The sequence below is a fragment of the Aspergillus multicolor genome (genome assembly GCF_047715735.1).
Source record: "Aspergillus multicolor strain CBS 133.54 unplaced genomic scaffold BDW74scaffold_27, whole genome shotgun sequence".
Classification (NCBI taxonomy): domain Eukaryota; kingdom Fungi; phylum Ascomycota; class Eurotiomycetes; order Eurotiales; family Aspergillaceae; genus Aspergillus; species Aspergillus multicolor.
The window spans coordinates 295,502-317,582 of record NW_027395978.1 but is presented as its reverse complement, the minus strand read 5'-3'; the positions used below and the strand labels follow the sequence as shown (position 1 = coordinate 317,582).

At 51.5% G+C, this 22,081-nt stretch overlaps 9 protein-coding genes across 9 annotated transcripts; 5 read left to right on the top strand and 4 right to left on the bottom strand.

Annotated features, from left to right (window-relative positions):
- Positions 1-1,584: 1,584 nt before the first annotated feature.
- BDW74DRAFT_181376 (TFIIIC subunit 6 family protein) lies at positions 1,585-2,528 on the bottom strand (the record flags this gene model as incomplete). The annotated part of the gene is made up of 3 exons (XM_073730006.1): positions 1,585-1,731; positions 1,801-2,349; positions 2,439-2,528. The coding sequence occupies 3 exons, from the start codon at positions 2,526-2,528 to the stop codon at positions 1,585-1,587; spliced, it is 786 nt and encodes a 261-aa protein (XP_073580664.1).
- Positions 2,529-2,771: 243 nt separating this feature from the next.
- BDW74DRAFT_159240 (uncharacterized protein) lies at positions 2,772-5,766 on the top strand. The gene is made up of 2 exons (XM_073725442.1): positions 2,772-4,871; positions 4,935-5,766. The coding sequence occupies exons 1-2, from the start codon at positions 3,456-3,458 to the stop codon at positions 5,388-5,390; spliced, it is 1,872 nt and encodes a 623-aa protein (XP_073580663.1). The 5' UTR covers positions 2,772-3,455; the 3' UTR covers positions 5,391-5,766.
- Positions 5,767-5,781: 15 nt separating this feature from the next.
- On the bottom strand, positions 5,782-10,912 carry jhd1 ([Histone H3]-lysine-36 demethylase). Its single transcript, XM_073733444.1, has 2 exons — positions 7,490-10,912; positions 5,782-7,431 (listed from the first exon to the last, which is right to left on the bottom strand). Exons 1-2 carry the CDS (start codon positions 10,829-10,831, stop codon positions 6,532-6,534), a joined length of 4,242 nt encoding a protein of 1,413 aa, XP_073580662.1. The 5' UTR covers positions 10,832-10,912; the 3' UTR covers positions 5,782-6,531.
- A 688-nt stretch (positions 10,913-11,600) lies between these two features.
- BDW74DRAFT_159234 (putative pre-mRNA branch site protein p14) lies at positions 11,601-13,106 on the top strand (the record flags this gene model as incomplete). Its single annotated transcript, XM_073725441.1, has 5 exons — positions 11,601-11,791; positions 11,914-11,937; positions 12,019-12,075; positions 12,144-12,271; positions 12,342-13,106. Coding segments are annotated over exons 1-5 (337 nt in total), but the record flags the coding sequence as incomplete, so codon positions are not given.
- Positions 13,107-13,708: 602 nt separating this feature from the next.
- Positions 13,709-14,886, top strand: BDW74DRAFT_169889 (STIMATE family protein; the record flags this gene model as incomplete). Its single annotated transcript, XM_073727070.1, has 2 exons — positions 13,709-14,164; positions 14,230-14,886. The coding sequence occupies 2 exons, from the start codon at positions 13,709-13,711 to the stop codon at positions 14,884-14,886; spliced, it is 1,113 nt and encodes a 370-aa protein (XP_073580660.1).
- A 288-nt stretch (positions 14,887-15,174) lies between these two features.
- BDW74DRAFT_159231 (WD40 repeat domain-containing protein) lies at positions 15,175-17,199 on the top strand. Its single transcript, XM_073725440.1, has 3 exons — positions 15,175-15,484; positions 15,540-16,040; positions 16,099-17,199. Exons 1-3 carry the CDS (start codon positions 15,248-15,250, stop codon positions 17,101-17,103), a joined length of 1,743 nt encoding a protein of 580 aa, XP_073580659.1. The 5' UTR covers positions 15,175-15,247; the 3' UTR covers positions 17,104-17,199.
- Positions 17,179-19,095, bottom strand: BDW74DRAFT_159230 (putative hexokinase Kxk). The gene is made up of 4 exons (XM_073725439.1): positions 18,897-19,095; positions 18,817-18,842; positions 18,363-18,770; positions 17,179-18,312 (listed from the first exon to the last, which is right to left on the bottom strand). The coding sequence occupies exons 1-4, from the start codon at positions 19,012-19,014 to the stop codon at positions 17,437-17,439; spliced, it is 1,428 nt and encodes a 475-aa protein (XP_073580658.1). The 5' UTR covers positions 19,015-19,095; the 3' UTR covers positions 17,179-17,436.
- Positions 19,096-19,542: 447 nt separating this feature from the next.
- Positions 19,543-20,490, top strand: BDW74DRAFT_68291 (uncharacterized protein). Its single transcript, XM_073733443.1, has 4 exons — positions 19,543-19,927; positions 19,982-20,095; positions 20,158-20,274; positions 20,319-20,490. The coding sequence occupies exons 1-4, from the start codon at positions 19,751-19,753 to the stop codon at positions 20,445-20,447; spliced, it is 537 nt and encodes a 178-aa protein (XP_073580657.1). The 5' UTR covers positions 19,543-19,750; the 3' UTR covers positions 20,448-20,490.
- On the bottom strand, positions 20,483-22,055 carry BDW74DRAFT_159228 (SIR2 family NAD-dependent protein deacylase). Its single transcript, XM_073725438.1, has 2 exons — positions 21,623-22,055; positions 20,483-21,565 (listed from the first exon to the last, which is right to left on the bottom strand). The coding sequence occupies exons 1-2, from the start codon at positions 21,743-21,745 to the stop codon at positions 20,603-20,605; spliced, it is 1,086 nt and encodes a 361-aa protein (XP_073580656.1). The 5' UTR covers positions 21,746-22,055; the 3' UTR covers positions 20,483-20,602.
- Between the last annotated feature and the right edge of the window lie 26 nt (positions 22,056-22,081).

Here is a 22,081-nt window from a genome sequence, read left to right as displayed (position 1 = left end):
GGCTCCATACAGCCCTTCTATGGTTGAACCAAATCTTATTGCCTTGCATGTTGCTGGCTGGGCCCGTCCACTCGCGTTGAATTCGCTGTCGACGAACTCTGTTGGGGCTTTTGTTTGTCCAGACTCTTTGGACTCAAGGGAGCTCGAGTTATAAAATCTCGGTCTGCCTACGCTCGCTGGTCTTCATCATAGACACTCTCTCTGCCATCTTGCCAGCCGTTATCTATAGCTCAGCACAAGCAAATCAGGTATGCCACAAACCCCAGACCCCATATTTGATCGACGCTGCCCATCCCCTCGTCCTCCCCGAAGTATATGCCGCGGAGGCCTATTATTTCATCAATCATCATAACATGCCAATTGCCTTCCCGTATACTCGGCGGTTTTCGGAGCTAGTCTGTCTGTATTCTCTACTTATAACTCGCATCGAGATCGAAATCTACTCCCAGTACATCAACCAGCTAACGACCACAGCAACAGAGCAACTGCACCTGCGCTACCTCTCACAAGCGTTTTCCATAAGCCCGTCGACCTACTGAGCTATCTACTCTCTATACGAACTCGCACATAAATTCAACACACAATGACCGCTCCAGCTGTTACTTCAGCGCCCCGTGCCCCGTCCGTGATCTCACCCACCTTCAGCCAGAAAGACATCTACACAGCCCTGATGGCCAAGTCCCTGGACGTCCCGGATACAACTGCAACAGCCATGCCCTCCGCATCAGGAAGCAAAGCACAGTCACCCTCGGCCTTCGAATACCCACCGCCGCCGCCCCCATCTCCCGTGGAGTCTCGAAGCCCTCGTTCTTTCTAGACGAAGGATCTAAACGAAGGATTCCATTCCTCTCGACGACTTAATGCCTAATTTCTAGATTTAAACCCGTGAGGGGAAAAGAAGCGATGGGATGGATTGGACCGGTGGTCATCTGGAGTATATGGTATAATGGGTTGATTTTTCTTGCTTGGATATAGTTTGTTACTGGAGTCAAGGCCTGCATTTCTGACTTTGCGATCATTTGAGTTGGGATTTGAAATAGGACGGATACAATCCTTAGCTACTTGCTGAGCAATCAAGTGGATTAGTTCAACAGACCAGAGAGTACGAACTCCATGCCAGTGCTTGTAGAGTCTTCCGGCTGATAAGCTCTGACTATTTTATCATCCATTCATCATCCCGATCGTCATATTGTATCACGGCTACGAATTCATGCACCCTGTAGCTGTACATGGACATAACACTGCGTAGAGCTGTCGATCACATGAACCAACCGTTCCTGCAGCGCGATGACGCGAACTTGCGAAAAACCGGTTCAGTTCGTGATGGAGTGGGTCTGCACCTCCCCAGACTGCCGGGAGAGCCCGTCTTCCGCCCATCCAGAACGCCAAGATAGTTCTTTTGGTGTTCTGGAGTCCATTATTGCGTTCGTAATCTCGGGCTATCACGGCTTCTGAACGGCCTCGGTTCGGGTTCAACATCCACGTGATATACACCGTATAGAACATCATATGTCTGTTCCGATCATAGCCGGCTCGGAAGTAATTCTTCATGGGTGTGAGGAGGTTTGGAAGTTCTAGTTGTTTTCATCCCGAATGTGATGGACCTTCGGACGGACCAGCATTCTGGCTGCCGAGCTGGGAGTAGATACCTTCTAGCTCAACCATGGCGCTATAATCGCCCTGAACAGCCCGGTCATTGAGTTGCTGAATTGCATTCATCTGTTCCTCCGTCTGGACCCATCCACGTAGTCGATCCTCCAGATTTGGTCCCCGTCTAGTTGTGCTATATACTGTACGTACCGCATCCGTCTCGCCCTTGCTTCTCTTGACATTTTTCAGACGCTCTAGAAACCGCGCTTGGTTTGACTGATGCGCTGGCTTGTACACCAGCCCTGTAGTATCGAGTGTAGGAGCTTCTCGCTCTGCTGCCGGGCCCGAGTTTGAAATGAGATGGGCCTTCCGACCGAGTATTTTGACACTGTTGGCAGAGATGAGATCGAAGTCCTCACTGTGCTTTAACGGAGTGATCTGAGCAGGAGGATTGTCGCTAGGTTCGTCTGATTCAGTTGCGGTCGTTTCGGGCCGCGCGAAGAACAACTCCGTACCCAGCTGGTCCGCCCAAGTCCCGCTGAAGAGTTGATTCTGATAGGAGATGATCGGGTTGCGAGTGTGAAGCCCTAGAATTTGGACACGCTCTGCGGGCGCGTTGTCCGTGTCCGGGTTGATCACGGCGGGATCCTGATCATCGGGATGTGAAGGAATCGGCGTCGGATCGGTGGTAGTCGCGGCGCTGGCTGTTGTTGAAGCGGAGGGGTCATTACGGCGGCGAGGGGGGCGAATAAGTCCGTGCTGGGTTGTCAGGTCGAGGTTGAGAAAGAAAGTCAGGGGAAATCGATTAGCAGCCGAAAAGCAAACGTGATGGCTTAGGTCATGTCTACCTCTGTTTCGGTACCATGGTATTCATATTCCCATTCGGACTCCTCGTCGCCGGGGACTGTATCGAGCAGCGCAGGATCGACCACCGACATTGCGTGAACCTTGAAGGAGCAAGCTCTTTGTGCCCAGGCCTGCAGTGCTGTGGATTCGACTCGGACTCTCGGCCTTCGCGGAGATCGGCAGCGGATTCTTCCATAGCTAGACTAGCGAATGGTAAGTAAGAAATCTGTAATGTCGAATTATATTCCCGGGACCTTGGTGGGTAATCTATGTCACGGCCCGTCACACATCACGGGATCGAACCGTACCCCGACCCGGAACCCCGGCATTCCACTCTCCATCTTCAGCCCTGCAACCAGCGAGACTAGGCATGCCCGCATGCCAGCTCCTCTGCATTCGTGGTCACTACCATTCCCAGGCGCCAGCTTTCCCATGCTGATCAATCAAGCTGTGCTTGACTCATGGAGGCGGTGCATAATCACAGGCACTGCTGAGTACTCCAAGCAGTCTGCTTGCTGATCGAACTCTCCATCAATGATCTCATAAGCATCTCATCCTCGACTATCGGGAACCCCTCAGTTCCACACTAGCTCAGCCCTTGTGCTCAGTTTCCAGAACAAGCATAAAGAAAACACCCACCAGTAAGTCCTGGCGCTCTTTGCTCTGTTGGACGCGCCAATCATGGTCGTCATTCTTGCAAGCTCCGGCTTTGCGCGGAAGCAAGGGGAGTCACCAGCGCAGTAATGCATCCGTCATCTCCCAGGCTAGTCAGTCAGTTCCAACTTCCCCTCAGGCTCTTCAGCCCTGCCCAGTGTCCATTATCTAAGCCGATTCCGTCGTTCCCGGGCTTTCCATAGCTTGGGCCAATGGCCGTTCCCTGATGTTGGACTTTGCTGCTGGTCCCGGCGCTCGATTCGCTGTCGCCGTCATCGCTCTCTGTGGATGTTCTCGACCACCCGCTGACCGGACAATGTTCTTGTTTCCTTCTTATAGTGCCTCCTCTTCCTGTTCCTGTCCTCATGGGCCCGGATGCTCGACTTCATTCCTTATTCCTCCTGCTTGTGCTCTTCACTGCTCTGGTAGTAGCTGCTGCCAATTCCGCCGACGGCCCTCCGTTGACCGCTATCTTATCGCCTGGTGGTACTATCCCAATTGGGAAATCATACATCAGTGCCCCCACCACTCTCACCACCACCACCGCTTCGCCGTCTATCACCCTGAGTGCTGCCGGGGATAACGAGGTTGGAGTCGCCCCTAAGTGCCTGCTCTCTTCCGGCTCCTCCGACGTTGCAGCACTCCCTAGTACCTATGAGCAGATGGTTCAGAAGACTACCGCGGCAATTGTCACTCTCTCATCACTCATCGCCTATGTGACGATCAACAGTATCATCCGCGCGGTTAAACCGTCGGCCTTCATCTGGTTTGAAGAGGATCATGACGAGAAGAGCTGGATTGCTTCTTCGCACCATTGGGTCGACAGGAAGGCCTGCCGCTGGTTCGGCATCTGTGGTGTCGCCCACTTCCACCCTGTCCACTCACGCTTCGGCCACCGTAAAGCCGATACAATGATGCAGCTTCCTGGAGAAGACGATTCATCACCCTGGCAGGAGTACTGGGCCAACGAAACCGCTCATTCCGAGGAGGCCTGGGACGCAGCAGAACGGTCCCGTCGTCAAATTCCAGACTATGTTCTGGAGTATGCTCCGCTAGTTCATCTCTTCTCCCGCGAGCAGTACTGGCCCTGCGATATCGCGGAGCATCTGTATCATACCACTCCCATGCTGAATTACACTCCAATTCAATCGCAGTCGGATCATCCGACGCTACGAGATCTCGACCAACTCAATCAGTGGGAGGCTGGACGCAATGTCTTTCTCACCAGCAATGATAATGTAGAGGCGCGGCCTCCGTGGATGGAAGGAGAAAAGAATGTCCCAAGCCCTCCGGATGACGATCTCGAGCCGGCATGGGCTGACTGGGATGGTCGAATAGACGGCGCCGTCCCCGATGACACGCCCGAGAATCGAGCCAAATGGTACGATACGCAGCTTCCTCTTCAAGACAGAGAAGCAGATGATATCCCGCTCGACAAGCTTGGTTATTTTATGTCGGATGAAGAGCACGTACGCGATGAGCTGCGCAAGCGTTACGGAGGCGAGCCGATATATACCACGGAGGTAGGCGGGCGGAGCGAAGCGCCAGCAATTCTACTGGTCATTGACAAGGGGAATGGCATTGTAGATGCTTTTTGGTTTTATTTCTATAGCTTCAACCTAGGGAATGTGGTGTTCAATGTGCGTTTTGGAAACCATATTGGAGACTGGGAACACTGCCTTGTGCGATTCCATCACGGAAAGCCGAAAGCCCTATTCTTCAGCGCCCATTCTGGGGGTGAAGCATATAGCTACGAAGCCGTGGAGAAGATTGGCCGACGAGTAAGTACAATTGCACGTGCTTTCAGGGATGTGTCGGCGCTAATTCTTGGTCCAACCCAACAGCCAGTCATATACTCGGCAACCGGCACGCACGCCATGTATGCCACGCCGGGCGTGCATTCATATATCCTCCCCTGGGGCCTTTTACATGATGAAACGGATCGAGGCCCTCTCTGGGACCCTCTCCTCAACTCCCACATATACACGTACGACCATGTAAATGACACTCTTCGCGCCTCTACCCTCAATCCAACCGCGCCGACCGAATGGTTCTACTTCAACGGTCATTGGGGTGACAAGTTTTATCCACTAGGGGACCATCGACAGTATCGTTTTGCAGGTCAATATCACTATGTCAACGGTCCCCTTGGCCCGCGCTTCAAGCATCTCAATCGCCGCAAGGTTTGCCAAACGCCCGACGACGAGCCGTGTGTCATCAAAGACTTCATCGGAGAGAAAAAGCGGGCTAAGCGATGGTCCACCTCAGGACCGCAAAACCCTTATGACCAAGTCCAATAACGCAGCGACAGCGATACGACTATTGAACTACCACATGGTCTGTTATGCTACGATGACATTGACGACCGCGTTCCTTCCCCATCTGCTCTTTCTGGCTCTTATTTTTACGCCTCTTTTTTCGTACTCGATATCCCTTACAATTGGCATCTTTACTCTTTTATGGTATACCCCGAACGTTATCGTTACCTGCTTTTGATCGAAATACCCCTTTGAATGCTAGAGGGCATGTGGGCCCAAAACGCTACAAAGACATACATCATTCTTACGATTCCGCGGCATTTTTGAGGAGCTACGGGTGGTGGAGTTCAAGGCCTATCTTTTCTCTAGAGAGCCCGCTTACCAGGTAGATATATTAGCAGAAAATATAGATTGTTGGATTATTCACTGGATATGAAAACGTCACTGGAGTAGCTGTAACTGAACAAACTCCAAGCCAAACCAAGGAGTAGTAAAAAAAAGCCCCATGTGTCACAGTCGAATAAGCAGAATACGATGAGCTGAACTATATTAATCAAATCTTGCGAAGACCAAGACTACCTGATTATCCATGGTATCGAGAGCAACATCAATATCAATGACAATCTGACCTGCCTTAACGGAAACCGGAAACAGATAAGAAAAAAACGGCAGGGAAACAAAATCATCCTCGAGTTCAGAATGGCTCAGTTCGTACAAACACACTTGGAACGCCCCATGAAAAAGAAAAAGAGATGGCTCGAGGTACTCAACTCGCAGGCATGTAGAAGAGATATCATGCGCGGAAAGAAAAAAGCAAGTGGGGAGATATGGAATAACATGAGTCGACGGGACGCAGACGACAAGAAAAACCCCCAAGAGAGCAGGTAGTGAAGTTCCAGCCCGTAACGCCGGATAAAGCAGCAAGTAGTAAAATGGGAGACATGTAAAGAGACCGACACTAAGGAAGGTATATTGGTGGAAAGGAAGAAAAGAGAGGACAAGGCATGAAACAATCCAATCCCGCATCCGTTAGACTCCATCTCATATTAACTCCGTGACCCAGATGTTCCCCGCAACAAAAAACCAAAGTGCCTCGACCTCGCCTGTCCCGGTCTACCATGTCTAAAGAGAAAGTAAAGTAGGCTGTATTTCCGCACGAAGACACGATTGCAAAGTTAGGAGATCAAGCTCGGCCAGCTCGCCGCCGTAACCCGAACTCCTGTTCTTGTATTTCACGTATTAGGCGCATGCTTTCAGGATCAGGATTATTGTCGAGTATTGCATGCTCAGACCTGGGGTCTTTGCCGTGCTGGACGAAAGATGTGGGGGGAAAGGCATGACGTTCGGATCTCTTCTCCACAGAAGGGGAAAGACTCTTTTTGCCGTGAGACGAGGATGGACGGGATGCAGGTTTCTTTGGACCGGACGATAACCCTGGCGTTGTTTTTCGGACGGTGGAACCAAAAGAGGAGCGACGCGCAGGCTGAGGAATAGTGCTTACAGACTTTGTTGTTTTGGCAAAGTGAACATCTGGCATGTATCTCTCAATCTGACGGGGTTGGCGGGAAGAATGGCGGGAGCCTGATGAAGGGGTATACATGGCAGATGCATGTTCACCCTCGCCATCGACTTGTTCTTGTATATCCATCTCATCCGCCAGCGAGGTTGGCGGTGATACCAACGCGCCAGCTGGCTTTGACACTGTAGCGGTCAACTCCTTGGTAGCAACTGTATCAGGTTGGAACGCTGGCGGCGATGCATATAACCTTTGTTCGGCCAGCAAGTCTTTCTCTGTGTGGAACATGGCTGCGCGCTGAGCGTTGCTTTTGCGGGGAGATTGCTCTAGCGAGACGTTCTCAGCAACATCCTGGGCACGGGTTGCATTTTCCGCATCACGATGGTTCAGATGGGCTTGCCTCGCTACCGGCGATGTACTCTCCTGCTTCAGGCGTTTACTTGCACCGGATGCGACCCCTTCCTCGTTGACCCGTGGCCTTTTCGCCAGGCTTGTCGCTCGTGGCTTCGATCGTTCCTGAGCCTTTACAGGGTCAATCCTGCCATACTCATCATGAATGCAACGACGCTGTTTACGTTAGCACTGTAAACAGTAGAATGACCACGTAAACAGAACATGAACGAACCTTGCTCTTACGGCAGTCGTCACAGGCTTTGCTGCGACCTTTCTTCGCTGAATTCGGACCATCCGGGCTGGCATCACCAACTTTTACAGCGCCCGCCTGCGGCGTGGCCGTGCTGCCTGTTGTGTAGCTGGTTGAACCTTCCACTCGATCAAAGCCTTTTATGGTATTAAGGCCATTTGGGAAACCAGCGCCGGAGGCAATCGCGGCAAGTGAGTTCAGGGCGGATGCCGCATCCTGCGCAGTTGGCGTGTGATGCCCTAGGCTAGAAGGGCCGACCGCCATTTGCGAACTTGACACTGCATTGTTCTCTTCTTTGTGATGACACCGTATTCTACGCTTGCGGCATGCATCACAAGCGACCCGCTTCGGACCGAGGCCAGAGCCACGTGGAGCGGCTTTGTGTTTCGGGGTTGTGTCTTCGCTAACAACGGGGACGGGAATGGGAGCAGTGTGTGTTGGTGGAGAATTATTTGGCAAGGGCGCGGTGCTTTCATCGTCGGCAACAGACTCCTCAACGGACTCCTTTTGAGAGTCATCGGCCGGACGCTCCGACAAACGCTGCACTGCCTGCCTCTCTGCGTATGTTCGTTGATTCTCGGCGTTACGCTCTGAGCGGCGACTAGGTCTACCAGCGGGTTTCTTTTCCACAAGACTGAGTTTAGCATTGCTTTCCACAACGCCGGGACGGGTCCAATGAGCAGCCTTTTCGTTGCCTCGTTTCCACGCTATCCATATACCGAACGTCCGAATCACGTCAATAGGTTCTCCAGACATTGTAGGTATCGATCTCTTGACGGCATTTCTGGTATCAGCAGTTACGCCTTCGACGAGGTAAGAGCCTGCAATTAAAGCAGTTCTGAGGAGATATTTGGCAAGGTCCGGGAGACCCTCAAGTTCAGCTTGAGAGTAAAACCGCGAGTTGTGGTACGGTGACCCTCTCGGCTCAGTATTTGTCCGCTCTCCAAACTCATAGTATATAGGATATTGGCGATGGAAACGATGGTTCTCGTCTTGCGAAAAAGCGTCCAACACGCTTTGAGGCACCGGATCCTCTTCGAGATATTTCAAGACAGTGTACCACTGAATCTTCTGGAAGAAGGGATATCGAAATTTCATTGGGACTTTGGTTTCCTTCTCAATCTTTGCAATCTTGATCTGCATGCCGTAGTTGAGTCTGGTAAGGAAATTCCCACCGATCACAAGACTATTTTCAGGCGTCCAAACGGCATGAATCCAGCCAGACGGGATAAGCATGGTATCGCCTTCGGAAAGGTCGACGCGGTAGCACTCTTTGGTCTGGTCTCCCAAAAAGGTGTAGTCTTGAGCAGGTGAGTTGCACCACTCCTCGTACTTCTTCAGGTGTTTATCTTTGGGAGGTATGAAGAAGAAAGTCTTCTTGCCTTTGAGGATGTGATAGTAGACAGAGGAACCTCCAAAGTCAATATGGAAGTCGGTGTAGCAGTCGGCTACTGACATCAAGCAGTAGAATTGCACTTTCGGAAATTTTCCAATAGCCTTCAACTCCTCAGGCCAAACAGCATCCTGAAGATCAAGATCGCGTACGATTTTCGGCCGTCGAATTAGCCGACCTAATTTACTCTGCGAAACTTCGAGGCTGATAACATTTCGGACCACTTTTTCGCCAGAACTCTCGTAGTAGTCCGCCCACTTCTGCATGGTCCAGCGTTTATCTTCACCATGCTGGGACTTGACATCGATCACTTCCACCCTTTCTTCCGGCCCGTAGAGCTCAGAGACCGTCCTGACTGTCAGATCTTGCGGGATCACCATATCCAACTGATCTTGACCGCAGTCAAGAAAAGTCTCATAATCCTCACTTGGTTGATGATCCAAGAGCTCGTCAAACATTTCTTGCGAGGACGCATCCTGGACAAGGGCTTCAAAGTCGTGGTCAATAGGTGGAATGGCTGCATGCGTGTTAAATTCGGCGGGTATGACGATTGGCTCTGTCATGCCGTTCCCTCGCTCGAAGTATTCCGCAGTGACAAGCTCTGGACGCATGCGCGGGAAATTTTCAGGTAGAAATTGGATCTTGTTTTGCTTGATAGGCTCAATATAGTGGTGCTCTAATGAGTCTGTTGCGGATTTTACCAAGCCTTGGTTAAGACCCGCATAATCAATCGAGGTGCGGGCGCGAGATGACTTCCGGACAAAGGTAGTCTGGCCGTGTATAGGCCGACAGGTCTTGCAAATGAATTTATCGACAGTCCTGATTTCGCGATCATTCTTGAAACCAGCGCATAAAATATGAAACCAGCGCTTGCAGCCATCACAGCTAATCCATGTAACATCCTGGTCCTCGCTATCGATGGGTATGCGGACGAGGTTGCAGGTAGCACAGCTTGCCTGACTAGATCCATTCGGTTCAGTATCTTGCTCCTTCTTCAGCGGTTGGATCTGGGAAAGGTTGTTCGGCACCGTTTCGGTAGGTTTGTGGAAGTCAGGTTGCGGTCCCTCAAAGACTGGCTTGGGTTCAGAATTCCAGTGTCTTTCTCCGCCATCTGCATCTTCTTGCCAAGCGATCGGTGGAAGTGTCGAAGAGCTTGTGTTTGGCCTAAGGCCTTCTATCACTGGACGGGATATAGCAGCCGATCCGTCCGATTGAGATCTCATTCGCGATGGTGGAAAACTGTATATGGCAGAATGATTGAAGACTACGCTCTCGTTATTCATTCCCCAGTATGTGCTAATGTTGCTCTCTTTGACTTGGCCTTGCGAATGAAAGAGATGGTCATGACTGGATTCATCCACGCTGACTCGCTTCGATGACGGTGTCGGAGGGTACAAACTCGTCGGCCGCGCGAAATTCAGCAACAGTTCTGCGTCGGTTTTCATACTATCAGAAATTGGTGGAGGATTCGCAACCGGGACAATATTTGATCGTTGTTGTGTGTATGAGGATTCATCTTTCTCTGATCGGGGTCGCTTTGCTGGGCGCTCGACCGGTTCTGTAGGTTCGGGAGGGAACATCGGAATGGTGGTGTCAGGGTTTTCTGAGGGATGGCGATACTTGAGAGGGGTGAAGGTAGGACTTGTAGCGAGCGCAATCGTCGCAAGGGTGTCGATAGTTGAGCTGGATCGACCATGACCTGACCGATGCGATGTCGGGACATCGACCGGGGAGAGCCTGTTATCACTTGGCGTGAAACGGACATGATCTGAGGTAGCAGATGCTGAGACTTCGCGATCAATCCGCGAGGTGCGGCAGTCGATAGTCAAGCACGGGGAGATAGGTTCGACGGCGCGTCGCGGAGGGGAAGGGGTTCGATACCGCGGCGGTCGGCTGCCGATGGGGTTCACGAAAGAAGTAGCACTGATCATCTTGACGGCGGAAAACAAAATAAAAGAGCGAAAAGAAGGGCGGAAGAATGGAGGGGGATATGGCCGCGGAGGTGACGAGACTTGCTTGCGAAAGGAAATGCAAAGCGGAGGGGTAGTCCACCACACTTGGGCTAAGAGAGGGCCACCGCAGGTGGAAGGAAAGTCATTCCTGAAGGGATGACGGGCGCACGGTAAGCAATGAGATGAAAGTCGATATGTGAGCGAAGGAAAGGCGCGAGAAAGGGGGTCGGGGAGGTTGACGGAGGAGAGTCGCACGGCGGAGCGCTGAAGTTGAGGGGGCAAGAAGTTCAGTCTCTCCCTCTGCCGGATAGACGCAGCACTGAGGACGTCGCCGCGGATGCAGACAAGAGGGAGAAAGGTTAGGGGTGCCGGGCCTCGAGGACTCGACAAATCTCACGATGACAGAACCACCGATTGCACGCGAAAAGGGAGAGATCGAGCGCAGAGGATGGGAAATAGAGAGGGGACAGCAGAAGGAGCAACGAAGAGAAGAGAGGTCGACTCGATGCCTGAGGCAGAAAGTCGTTTGCGGCCGACGAGGCCTAGCAGCAAAAGACCGTCACAGGGAACACAAGTGAAGGGACCTTGATCAATTGAAATCTCCAACTACGTCTATTCTGCTGCTGAGTACCTTAGTGCACTCAATTAGCGCTGTTGTCGAGCTTGGGAAGCCTGTCTGTACTTGAGGCTCCGATGCCTTCATGGAACTAATCCTAAAGAGGAAACGAAGGCTCTCCTCCGAATCTCGCGACCATCTCGTCTCGACTCTTTCATTGTTCTCCTCTCTCTTGTTTTCTCCCTCTTCCTCTCTCCTTTTTCATCTGAATAATCTCCAACCCCGTCTGGGTTTTGATCCATTTTTCTTAAACTCACTAAACCATTCTTTCTGATACCTTTTCGTCTGAGGATGAGCCGGAAGCTCGCCCCCGAAGCCAATCGGTAAGCCTCAAGCATACCCCTCCCAGTTGACCACTGTACGATAAAGGTGGCCGATCCTGGCCCAGCGTGATCAACTACTTATTTGATACTTGAAAAAGATCACAGATGCTAACCCTGTCTAGGATTCTCTTTGTTAAGAACCTCAAGTACGCCGCCGTCCCTTGTCGCTTCATTGTTATATACGACAGTGCTGCCAGCGCATTTGGTTGATACTAACCAATATATAGCTACAACGTTACTGCAGAGCAACTCTTCGACCTTTTCGGAAAGTTTGGACCTATCCGGTGCGGCCCCGCTGATAGCGATGACATTACTTTTCTGGCCAGCGCGCTGACTATGTCTTCTATTTTAGACAAATACGACAAGGAATCGCGAGCAACTCCAAGGGAACTGCATTTGTGGTTTATGAAGACGTTCACGACGCCAAACAGGCATGCGATAAGCTCAATGGATTCAACTTTCAGAACAGATATCTTGTCGGTATGTCTTCGAATATGGTCAGGTGGAATTCGGGCGTCAAGAATGCTTGTTGACTTGTTCGTCTTATTAGTCTTATATCACCAGCCGGAAAAGATGCTCAAGTCGAAGGAGGACCTGGCGGAAAGGCAAGAGAATTTGGAACGTCTCAAACAACAGCATGGTATAGAATGACGTGACGATTTTCTTTTCATCGCTTACTCTACGTGTTCTCTGCGTTTTGCAAGACATAAGGACGTGCGCGCTATGTTTGGTCGGCTGCGGGGTTTTCGGCGTTCAGTTTTTGCTTCTCACTCATATGGGTTTCATGGCTATTGTTCATGGGTTTTGAGGGCTGGTAGGTAGAATGACACGCCTCTCTGGCTTTGCTCTGGGGAGAGGATGGGGGCTTTCTCAAGCTGGATCAGGACTTTTATGCCACTCAGCTACTGTTATCAATATCACCATATCGACTGCCAGCTAATCTATGGCTCGGCAAACCTATGAGACATCAAAGCTCGGTCTGCAGGACATAAGAAGCGACTGCTCTGTCAACCAGAGACAGGAGCACCGGGAAGAACCCTGAGATCTTCGAGATCTACTGCATACGCAACACTACCTTTGAGCTTATCCTCTGCCGTACCATTTATGGAGTAGTGCATTTCTAGCAGCTTAGCATCGTGGTTTTCCGATGTATCCACTTCGCGGCATTATTGCATGATTGCAGTTATCGGCCAGCCACTCGGCCCACAGATCAGGCATCATGACTTACACGCAGTATTTCTAGTTAGCCAGCTCTAGTCGTGTAATTAGCCACAGGCTAGTTCTTCCAGACAACAGCATCTTACTTCAGACTCTATCAAAATCAATGGCACGCATCCGTAGTCTTGAGTGTTCACATGCAAATCCGAACACCATAGTAGTACTTGAGTTATTGTACCTCGGGCAAAGGCTATCAAAGAGCCAGATGTTGCTCAGAGACAAGTTGTGAACGCATCCGGAGCTCTCTCTGTTCCTGCAGTTACCAATCACTGACCCTATACGCAAGACTGCCCTATACGGAGTTGACGTCGTCCTCCATGAACGGTGCTAACCTGAGGCACCAGTCCAGGGCCAGGGTCTAGGCACGCTAACCAACCAAGGCGTAGCAGTGGCTCTCCAGCTGGACTGGGACTGCGGGGGCTGCGAAGCAAGCCTGCAGAAGAGTAGTCGTGACTCGTGATATCCGTTCAGGATTTCTTCCTGGCTGGCTCAGGCTCCTTGCCAGCAAGAGAGTTTCTTCATCTTCATTTATTACATCTCCCATCTTTTGTCACATATCGTCTAGACTTGTATCCCTTGCTTTCTCTCTCACCTCATCTACTGATCCCAAGCCGCATCGACCGCCGCCCTCTTACATCACCATATCTCCATCATACCCTAGCCGCCAGCTCTAGGGAGCCTGGCGACTTTGGATTGGCCATGGTTTATCGATCGATTGCGACCTTATCTGCAACAATAGTTATATTCGTCACCTTCAGCACTTCAGTAAATGCTTCGGTCCCTCCAACCGGCGTCGTCAAAACCCCATCACCAGCTGTGTCAACTCCAGCCGCGTCATACTCCCCGGCAAACTTCAACTCTTCTCCAGATGACGACGATAATGGGGAATGCCGGCTACTTGGGCCGTTTTCTCTCATAGTTCAGGCTGCGTTGGGAATGCTCGCTCTTCTATCACTTGTCTACAAGCGATGGAGGGAGCGCCCTCAACGACTGGTGAAAGTATGGGCATTCGATGCTTCAAAGCAAGTGTTCGGCTCATCTATGCTACATCTTCTCAATCTATTGATGTCCATGTTCTCAGCTGGACAGTTTGAGATCACAAGGAAATACAAGCCTAACCCGTGCTCGTTCTACTTACTGAACTTGGGCATTGACGTGAGTACTCTGAGCTCGCCAAGGGGGATTGATACTTCTAGCAGCTGCTAACATACGTCAAACAGACCACTCTTGGTATCCCGATATTGATATTCATCCTCCATTTTCTCAACCGCTTGGCGAAATATACTCCTCTTGCAAATCCTCCACAATCCATTGAATCAGGAAATTACGGCGATCCACCACGCGTCGGCTGGTGGTTCAAGCAATCCATGATTTACTTTATGGGTCTTTTAGGAATGAAGATATGCGTCTTTTTTCTCATTCAGATGATACCACTTATCGTCAAAGTGGGCGACTGGGCATTACGATGGACAGAAGGCAACACCGCCATCCAAATCATTTTCGTGATGCTGCTCTTTCCTGTCATCATGAACGCTATTCAATACTATATCATTGATATCTTTATCAAAAAACCGCTCTCCGCAACTCAGGAATCCGATGACACGAATACTACAAGCGACAATGAAGCCGACGACCGACATGCACTATTGGGCGGCTTGGAAGACGACGATTTTTCGGAGCATGATGGTACAGTACGAAGCGACGAAAGAACGCTGCATAGCCCGGTACAGTTCAAAGAAGCTCTGGATCAACTAGACGGCCCTGAGACAAATCGGATGGGCTCTTTGGGGTCCGGGTCAACACCGATTGCGAGTAGCCCACGCGAAAATGATATGCCATCTTCCACGGGAACAAATGTGCAGCCGAAAAATACCTGATGACTGTTTATGACATTTGATGTTGGCGTTTGGAGATCCGGCGGCTTTTGATTCTCTGGGAATCCGGTTTAGGTCTATCTATTTCTCTGCGTATATGACAATATATCTCTCAAGATACCTGCACAGCTGAAGCACAGCCAGTAGTAGACTAGTACAAGAGTATGCCACCTTGTTGCTCTGCGGATTTTAGTACGTGCACCGCTAGGTACACCGCCTAGTTCTGCCGCCCAGGCAGAAAAATTATTTTGGATGGACCCTCTGACTAGTAAATGCGACATTTCCAGTCTGCTTTTCTCTCTTATCTTTGTTGCGGGGCATTACCTGATTTTATCAGGCTCATCAACTCATAAAAGACAACACAATGGCCAAAGCGGCGCATAAACAAAAAGATACCCGTGGGGAGCAAGTCCTCGAAAAAGATGAGACCGAGAAGAAGCTGGAGAGCCTACTCTTTGGTGACGGCGACGGGTTTCAAAGCGCATTAAAAGATGGGCGAGACTACAACTCACTAGCCCTCACGGCAGTCTCCGATGAAAGTGCGGATGAGGCAGATGAAACCCTGGAGGATGAGGATTTGGACGAGCTTGACGACGCAGATGTGTGTTTTTACATGCTCAATAGATCCAAGACTAGCACTGCTAACTATATTGCAGCTTTTCTTCCTCGATTCTGGCGCCGGTCCTGTATCTACAGAACTCGAGCCTTCCGCTACACCCGGCGAGGCTGAGAGCGAAGACGACAACCTAGATGAACTCCCCCCCTTGTGGCACGATAGCGACGATGAGCGCATTACGGTTTCGCTAGCTGGAAACAACAGACTGAGAAAATTGCGTGTCAACGAGTCGGAAGACATCATCAGTGGAAAGGAGTACATTCGGCGACTCCGCCGGCAGTATCTGCAGCTTCATCCTACACCCGACTGGGCGAACCCTAAGTTGAACAAGCAGGCGGACGAGGACGAAGATGACTCTGATCGTGTGGAAGAGAAGGATACAGATGATGAGGAAGGGATGTCCGCACAGCCGCTGGCCAAACTCTTGCAGAGTATTGATTTCACAAAGACCGAAACCACAAACTCAACAGGCGGTCGGCCGAAGCTGCGCAAAGAAGTCATTGGAATCCAACGACTGAAGGATATCGGACAAGACCAGCCGGTAAGCGCTACCAACGAGCATGTCCATCTTCTCATACGGAAACTAACGTGCAATACAGTCCGCTGTCAGCTCGCTCACCTTCCACCCTCATTACCCATTAATCCTCTCCTCAGGCCCAGCATCAACGCTCTTCATCCATCACGTCGCGCCGGACGCTCCAAGCCCCCACCCACTTCTAACATCCCTCCACATCCGCCAAACCCCCATCAGCACCTCCACCTTCTCCCCAGATGGGCACCAGATCTACGCCTCGGGCCGCCGTCGCTACTACCACATCTGGAACCTCAACAGCGGCAAAGTCGACAAAATCAACGGAACCGCCGACCGCCGCGAGGAGCAAAAGTCAATGGAGCACTTCAAGCTCTCCCCCTGCGGCCGCTTCATTGGTATCGTTGGCTCAACGCGCAAGGGTGGCGGCGTGATCAACATCCACAGCACCGCCACCGCGCAATGGACCGCCCAGGTGCGTGTTGACGGCCGCGGCGGCATAGCGGACTTCGCCTGGTGGTCCAACGGCCAGGGTCTCACGGCTGTCAATCTGAACGGCGAGGTGTCTGAGTGGGATGCGCAGCTTAACCGCATTGTCGCGCGCTGGAAGGACGCCGGTGGCGTTGGCACGACCGTTCTTCGTCTCGGCGGCTCGGCTGAGCAGGAGGCTCTCGGTGGGGACCGCTGGGTCGCTATCGGAAGTCGATCGGGTATTGTCAACGTCTATGACCGCGCGCAGTGGGCAGCGTCCTACGCTTCCCTCATCTCCTCAAATGGCGACACATCCACCGCTATTTCTCGAACCCCCAAGCCCGTGCGTGCGCTTGATCAACTTGTCACTTCTATCAGCCATATCGAGTTTGCGCCGGACGGGCAGTTTCTTGCTATGGCTAGTGAGGTCAAGAAGGATGCGCTGCGTCTGGTACATTTGCCAGACTGCACTGTGTACCGTAACTGGCCGACGCAGAGCACACCGTTGGGACGCGTCACATCTGTGGCTATCTCGCCGAATTCGGAGTATCTGGCTGTTGGTAATGACCGGGGCAAAATTCGCCTGTGGCAGATTCAGGGATAGATTTCTGTAGTTTTATATAGATCGAATTGGTTGAATCATTGTGCCTGAGCACTAGTACATACGAATCGAAGAAGATTTATGTCAAGTGTATTGATTGAAGATATGTGTATAATTTGTCTAACATGTCTAGCCACGTCTATGGCCAACTACCCGCATGCGATGGCTGAATCATGAAGCCTCGCAGGGTTTTGGCACTGTATTTTTACTTAAGTCCCAAAAATTTCAACTCTAGGTGAATCCGCCCCTCGCTATCAAGCATAACACCCGTATCAAGTCGTTATCAACCAATCAATTCAAACCCTAACCAGCGCACTTCGAAATGTGTTCACGTAACTAACACAGAGCCAACATTTCCTGCGCGTTACGGATACCTGCTGTGTTGCCAGCGGCAACACGCTTCAGGGTTAAGGCGGCGATGAGTGCCGCACCGACACCAGATCCATCCTCGGCAGCATGGATGGTGACTTTGTCCTTCTCGTTAGGGGCCCAGTCCAGGATTTCGCGCAGGGCCTGGGCACCGCGGGTCTTGAAGTGTGGGTATTTTGTGAAGACCGAGCCGTCGGCACCAACGTGGCAAGATTCGATGTTCTTCTTCTTGCAGATAGCGGCCACGCCACAGGCGGACAGGCGAGCAGCACGGGTACCAATCAACTCAGCAAGACGGCGCATCAATTCGAGCTCTGAGCGCGTCGCTGTAATCTTGAGCTTGCTTTGAACAAGGTCTGCTGTTTCGAGCAGGTTCTCGTAGGGGTCTTCTTCAATTGCGGCAGGGAAGGAGGAATCAAGCAGGTAGGGGATCCGCAACTGCGAGGTATCCTGGTCCTTGAAGATTAGACCGGGCTGGTTGTCCAAAATATCTACCAGGGCCAAACGGAAGATTTCGCCAAGATAGAGACCAGCAGTCATCTTCTCGAAAGCCTGCTGGCCGGGGCGAGGTGAATCGCGGTCGATGATATGGTCGTACTTGGTGAGCGGGAGGACAATATGCTCGTTGTCAAACGCACCGTACTCGCAGTTGATCGCAACGGGCATGTCCGGGGGCAAGTTCATGTGGGCCAACTTTGGTATAGAGCCGGCATCCTCCATGTATGCGGCGTTGACACCGGTGCCGAAAATGCAGCCAATCTTCATCTCGGAGTCGGTGTAAGAAGAGGCAATGAGAGTTCCGGTTGTGTCGTTAATCAGGGCAGCGACCTTGATGGGAAGACCCTGTAGTAAGGGTTAGCAGGTGCAACGACGGGATCGATAGAGGTCCATACCCTTTCCTTGAAGACCTTCTCGAGGGGAGGGACTACGTCTTTGCCCTCGACTCCATCAATGTCGAAACCTTTGGTCCAGCGCTGAAGAACTCCGTGGTCGATGTAGTCCTGTGTGGCCGGGTAGGAGAAAGTGAAACCCAGGGGCAGCTTTGACAGATTCTGGCCCTCGTGGTGCGACTTGATGAACTGCTCCACGCAGTCGACGATGTACTCCCACAACTCCTCCGCCTCGCCCGTCTTCAGCTCCTCGGGCATTCGGTACTTGGACTGGATGATGTCGAATCCGCCCTTCTCGTCGGTGAGGGTAATCTCACAAACACGCAGGTTGGTACCGCCCATGTCGAGGGCCAGGAATGTGCCCTTCTCGTCGCCATCGGGGAATCCTAGGACCCAGGTGACGTTCATGGGCTATGTCGTTAGATCGCGAATGTAGACTGCATTTCTGGAGACTTACGATGTTGCCGCCCTCGACAGTGAGACCTAATCGTCCCTTGCTTAGTGTTGTTCAAATCCTGTCAGGCCCACGTCACTTACCCTTTGTCAGCTCCTTGATGAAGTGGTCGACAACCTTCTTCAGTGTCGCAGTGTCGACGGTGAAGATCTCTTCAAACAGCTTGATCTGCTCCAGGACATTCTGGGGTACGTCGGACATGGACCCTGCGCACGGTCAATACGATTGGGGCATTGAGTCGAATATGAGGGGTCACGTACCCCTGCGGGAGGGACGGCGTTTGGGACCAACTCCGACCATTTTGAAGAGGATATTATAAGATTGAACGGAACAGGAAGGGGTTGAATGAGAGGGGGTAGAGAAATGAGGAGTAGGAGAAAGTGGAGGAAGGAAGGGGCAGATAAATACGATGACGGTGAGCCCTCTTTGAGGCCGAGAGGGAGTGGGGGAGTTTGTGAGGTTGAGGGTCTGGATCCAGGCATAGCATCCCCACACTCACCGGTCACCAGATACGCTTCTACTCCGGCGCATCTCTTTGTCTAACGGTGTCTGTCAGTAATGTCTCATCAATTGGTCTGCTTCTTATCTTCCGGGTCATATCCGCATCAAATTGTGCTGGGAGCACAAGGAGTGCATACTGTGTAAGCTTGATCAGTTGTAAATTGGCCCACTGACATCATGTGGCATCATTGGATGGAGCTATCAGTACCAGAGCCAAGCATGCTCGCCCTGATTATTATATCACGCCTGATTAATCATGTATACGAATGCTCTGTCTAGCTGGTCAAGAAGGTCGACTCTATGAGGTTGTATCTTAATTCCGCCGGAGCATCCTTCCTCGCAATGGAGATGAGTTCCGCAAGGTATATATACCGGGCTTTAAGTAGCCTTGACCCCTCCCAGCACCACACCCTCCTCCCCATAAAGTAGCGTCGTCATGTTGAAGTTGAACTTCGTCTTCCTCTTTCTTCTGGCTTTTATAGTATCGGCCTCAGCCGAAGTCACCATTGAGGCCTCAATCCTCAACCGTCTCCTCCAACTCGATCTTGGCTTGCATGGAACCTCGATCCTGCTGGAAAGGTCCGACGAGGACGAAGCGAACGTCACTCTAGCTGTATGCTTCCATGTCCATGCTGGTGTCCAAAACATACATTAACGACATATCTAGGAAGTTGTCGTATTCTACAATACCATAACAGCCCCAGGCCAAAGTTCCATCCAGCCATTCCCCAGTTCATGCGATGAAGCTGTCCAATTCAGCATCTGCCAGGCGTACCACACAGTATGATTACTAGGGCTTGTTATAAGCATGTGTCATGATTAGCGCGCTAACAGCAGCGGCAGTTCGCTCTGACAAGCATCAAACTGTACAACGGCCTCGCCGACGATGCTGATGACTTTGACAAGGGCCTAAGAAACAATATTAGGGAGGGGTTCAATCGCATCTTTACTGAGAATGCGGTAAGTTTGCTCTTCTGCCAAGATGTCACTGTCTGACTTATTAGGGCTTCGTCGATCATATTGCCCCTGTTGGTCTGCCTCTTTGCCTCGAAAGCATCCAATGGGATTGCTGGGCGCTGAACAGGGCTTTTATGATGGCTTGGAATGCGCTTAATCCTACTGGAAAGCAGTAAGTGGGCGGCTTGACTACCCGCTGAAGCCAATAATCTAGAAAAAAACAATCTTCCAATTTGATCCTTTACGTACTCGTGCCTCATTATTTGCGTTTATCTATCATGTCCGAGTAACAGAGTAAACTCCCAACGCCATCTTTGACATCTTGGCGGTTCTATTTCGATGTCATATGCGGGAAAACGTGCGCCAGTCCAGTTCCACTGCTCTCCGATGAAGAGCGTGTCTCACCCTCTAGACGCTCCCTCACACGCTTCTGGTAAGCGTCAGAAATCTCCAAAGTCTTGTCTACCTCCGCAGTCAACCGGCTGATCTCACTCTCAAGCCGCTCCTCGCGCGTCTGAGGGGGCGCTAATTCTTCCTCGCGCGACTTTTTGTTCGGATTGGCCTCTTCCCACAGTTGTACTAGCTCCTCTTCCCATCCCAGTGCCCGTGCTAGCTTTCTTACACCGTTGTCGCAATCATCTAGGATGAGCACGTCGTCCGGACGAGAGCCCATCCCACCGACCCGCTCCCGATTGATGAGGACGCGCGGTACGCCATCCGCAACAAACGAGGGAAGGCTAGCAAACGGTTGCACAGACAAACTAGTTCCCATGACTATGCACAGGTCGGCCGTTTCAGGGAGCTCTCGATTGTCAAAGAAGGACGAGGGTAATGCTTCCCCGAAGAAGACGATATCTGGCTTCACTAGTCCACGGCACTCGGCGCAGTATGGCACTTCCCCTTTCACAATCGCCTCCTTCATCAGATCCTCCGGATAAGATGCTTTACAGTCAATGCAGCGCTGCGTCGCAAAGCTTCCGTGAGCTTCGATGATCATGTCACCCGGCACGCCGGCCAACCGTTCCAAGCAGTCAATATTCTGTGTGAAGTGCTTCAAAAGCTTTCCCTTGTCGTAGAGGAGCTTTACGAAGGAGTGGGCAATGGTAGGTCTGTACTGTCCGGGTGCCAGCTCCCGCGCCAAAGCGTAGAACGGCTTAGGGTTCTGTCTGAAGAAGCTAATGTCGAATACCGCTTCGGGATCAGGTAGATCCAGATGGATAAGATTCGCGTATATACCAGTATCTGGGGATCGAAAATCAGGAATGCCGGCAGATGTGCTGATGCCCGCTCCGACCTAGATATGAGCGTTAGCTGTCAATGCGGGGGAGGGGCAGATGAGACACAGGCATACCATCACAACCACTCGCCGTACTGGCTTTTCCCGGACATACTTTGCGACTGCCTCCACGGTGCGGGCTTCTAGCACCGATGGCGGAGTCTTCTCGTCTACGAGTGTGGACGATTCATTGCCCATAATGCGACGACCAGACTTGGGCCTGGTGTTCTGGTGTCTGGCTCTGCGACGGCGCCCGATTGTAGCGGCGAATTTGCAGCTAGGAACCTGTTAAATCAGTCTCCAAGATCAGATTCAAGTGCTCAAAGCTTTCTTGTTGCCAAAGAGTAAATAGATGTCAATATATGTATGACGTTTAATTTTGCCAATCGCGGAATCTGCCTTAGGCAACATGCATGTATCTTGCCACTGCGCTTTGGCTCCTTTCTCAGCGTAACTCCAGCTGCAAACAGCATACGTAGATGCGATGGCAGTACCTGACCCTGAAACAGCCTAGATTTGGACCGTTCAAGCTAC